General features: G+C 49.3%; 1 gene segment (V, D, J or C); it reads left to right on the top strand.

Annotated features, from left to right (window-relative positions):
• Positions 1-571: 571 nt before the first annotated feature.
• LOC123022447 lies at positions 572-1,512 on the top strand. The segment is given in 3 exon segments: positions 572-792; positions 917-1,248; positions 1,468-1,512. Coding segments are annotated over 3 exon segments (423 nt in total).
• The last annotated feature ends 136 nt before the right edge of the window (positions 1,513-1,648 follow it).

Here is a 1,648-nt window from a genome sequence, read left to right as displayed (position 1 = left end):
AGTGCGGATGTCCTTCATGATGTCTAGCCTGAATATGGTGAGCTGTACTTTAAGTTTAGTGTTCCATGTCCTACACTCAGGGATGAGTGAGAAGAGACTTTGTTCCTCCTCCTTGAGGCAGCCTTTCAGGTACTTCTAGAGTGCTCTCATGTCCCCTCATAATCCCCTCTGTCAGGGCTGGACATGCCCAGACCCTTGCAATGTTGGGAAGAAGGCATACTGAAAACTTGCACTTCTCTCTTGCTTGCCAAGTGCTGCAAGATCTCCCCAAAAGGGACCAGGGGCCGAAACGTTTCAGGTCAACAATCGTTCCCCAAGAAGAGGGTTAAAGTCTGACTGGCAATAAAACAATTCAAAGGACAGGAATATTGGTCCTGAATTTTGCAGAATTATTAATATTACTATTAAGATATTATTTTTCTGAATAAAACTTGCAGCATCATTGAGCAGAAGCCTTGGAATGTCACCCACAGAGACTGGGCATTCCTCTCTATATCCCCATCTCCTTGCATAAAACCAGCATCTTCAGGAACACCCAACACTGCAAAGAGGAATGCCCTGCAGAGAACATGAGGTGGAATTTGAGCCCCTGCTCCTTTCATATGTCTGCACGCCTGACGGCATTATGCAAATGACTTTCAGGAGCAGCCTTCATTAAGTGTCCTGTGGAGGAAGCCCAATTCAACACCCTTGATGCACCCAGGTTCTGAAGAGGGTTTGCGAGGCTCCCTAAATCGTATCTGGTCATGGCACTGAAGCTCCTGATAAGTCTCCTGATGATCTTCCCTTCATGTAATTATAGCAGCACTAATGCTTGCGATGATAACCACATGTTCTTCCTGGATGAGGATGCTCCAGCAGTTGCCTCTGCTTTTTCTCATCATTGTGTGTTTGTCTCCTTTTTCCATGATTGCAGGTGTTTCTTCTCAGATCACCCTCACGGAGTCGGGAGGTGGAGTGAAGAGGCCGGGAGACACCGTGCAGCTGACCTGTGTGGTGTCTGGGTTTTCTCTCACAAGCTGGAGCATGCACTGGGTCCGCCAGCCCCCAGGAAAGGGACTGGAGTGGGCAGGAGCTGTTTGGAACAATGGTGCTCTGTACTATAACAGTGCTCTGAAGAACCGGCTCACCATCTCGAGGGACACCTCCAAGGGCCAGGTGTTCCTGCAAGTCCGTGACCTGAAGCCTGAGGACTCCGCCATGTATTACTGTGCAAGAGACACAGTGAGGAAATGCTGCTCTGAAGACGTACAAAAACATTCCTTCCCTCAAATACCAGGCATGAGTCACTCAGCACTCTGTTTTCAGCAGCTGAACAAGCTGTTGCGTAACACTCAAGCACGGCATGGAGAAGTTGGGTCAATAAGATGCGTTCACTTTGTGCAGATGGGAGAGAATTAGGGAAAACTAGACACAGACATCAGTGGGTTGTGAAGCTGGTGGCTCTTTATTTCTCATCCAACTCAGCACTGCGACCTGTCCATGGTCCGCATGTGCAACACCAAAGGCTGAGGAAGGCTGCACCCAAGCACAGCCAGTGCTTTGCCCATCCCCCTGGATGACCATGCTCTGAACGGCTGGCATCTTGCCCTGCCAATCAGTATGGATGGAAGCTAGACCTGTGAGGGCAAACACAGGCGCATTCGCA

The sequence above is a fragment of the Varanus komodoensis genome, unplaced genomic scaffold (genome assembly GCF_004798865.1).
Source record: "Varanus komodoensis strain SLA01 unplaced genomic scaffold, ASM479886v1 scaffold1909, whole genome shotgun sequence".
Taxonomy (NCBI): Eukaryota; Metazoa; Chordata; class Lepidosauria; order Squamata; family Varanidae; genus Varanus; species Varanus komodoensis.
This window is presented reverse-complemented; position numbering and strand designations above follow the sequence as displayed.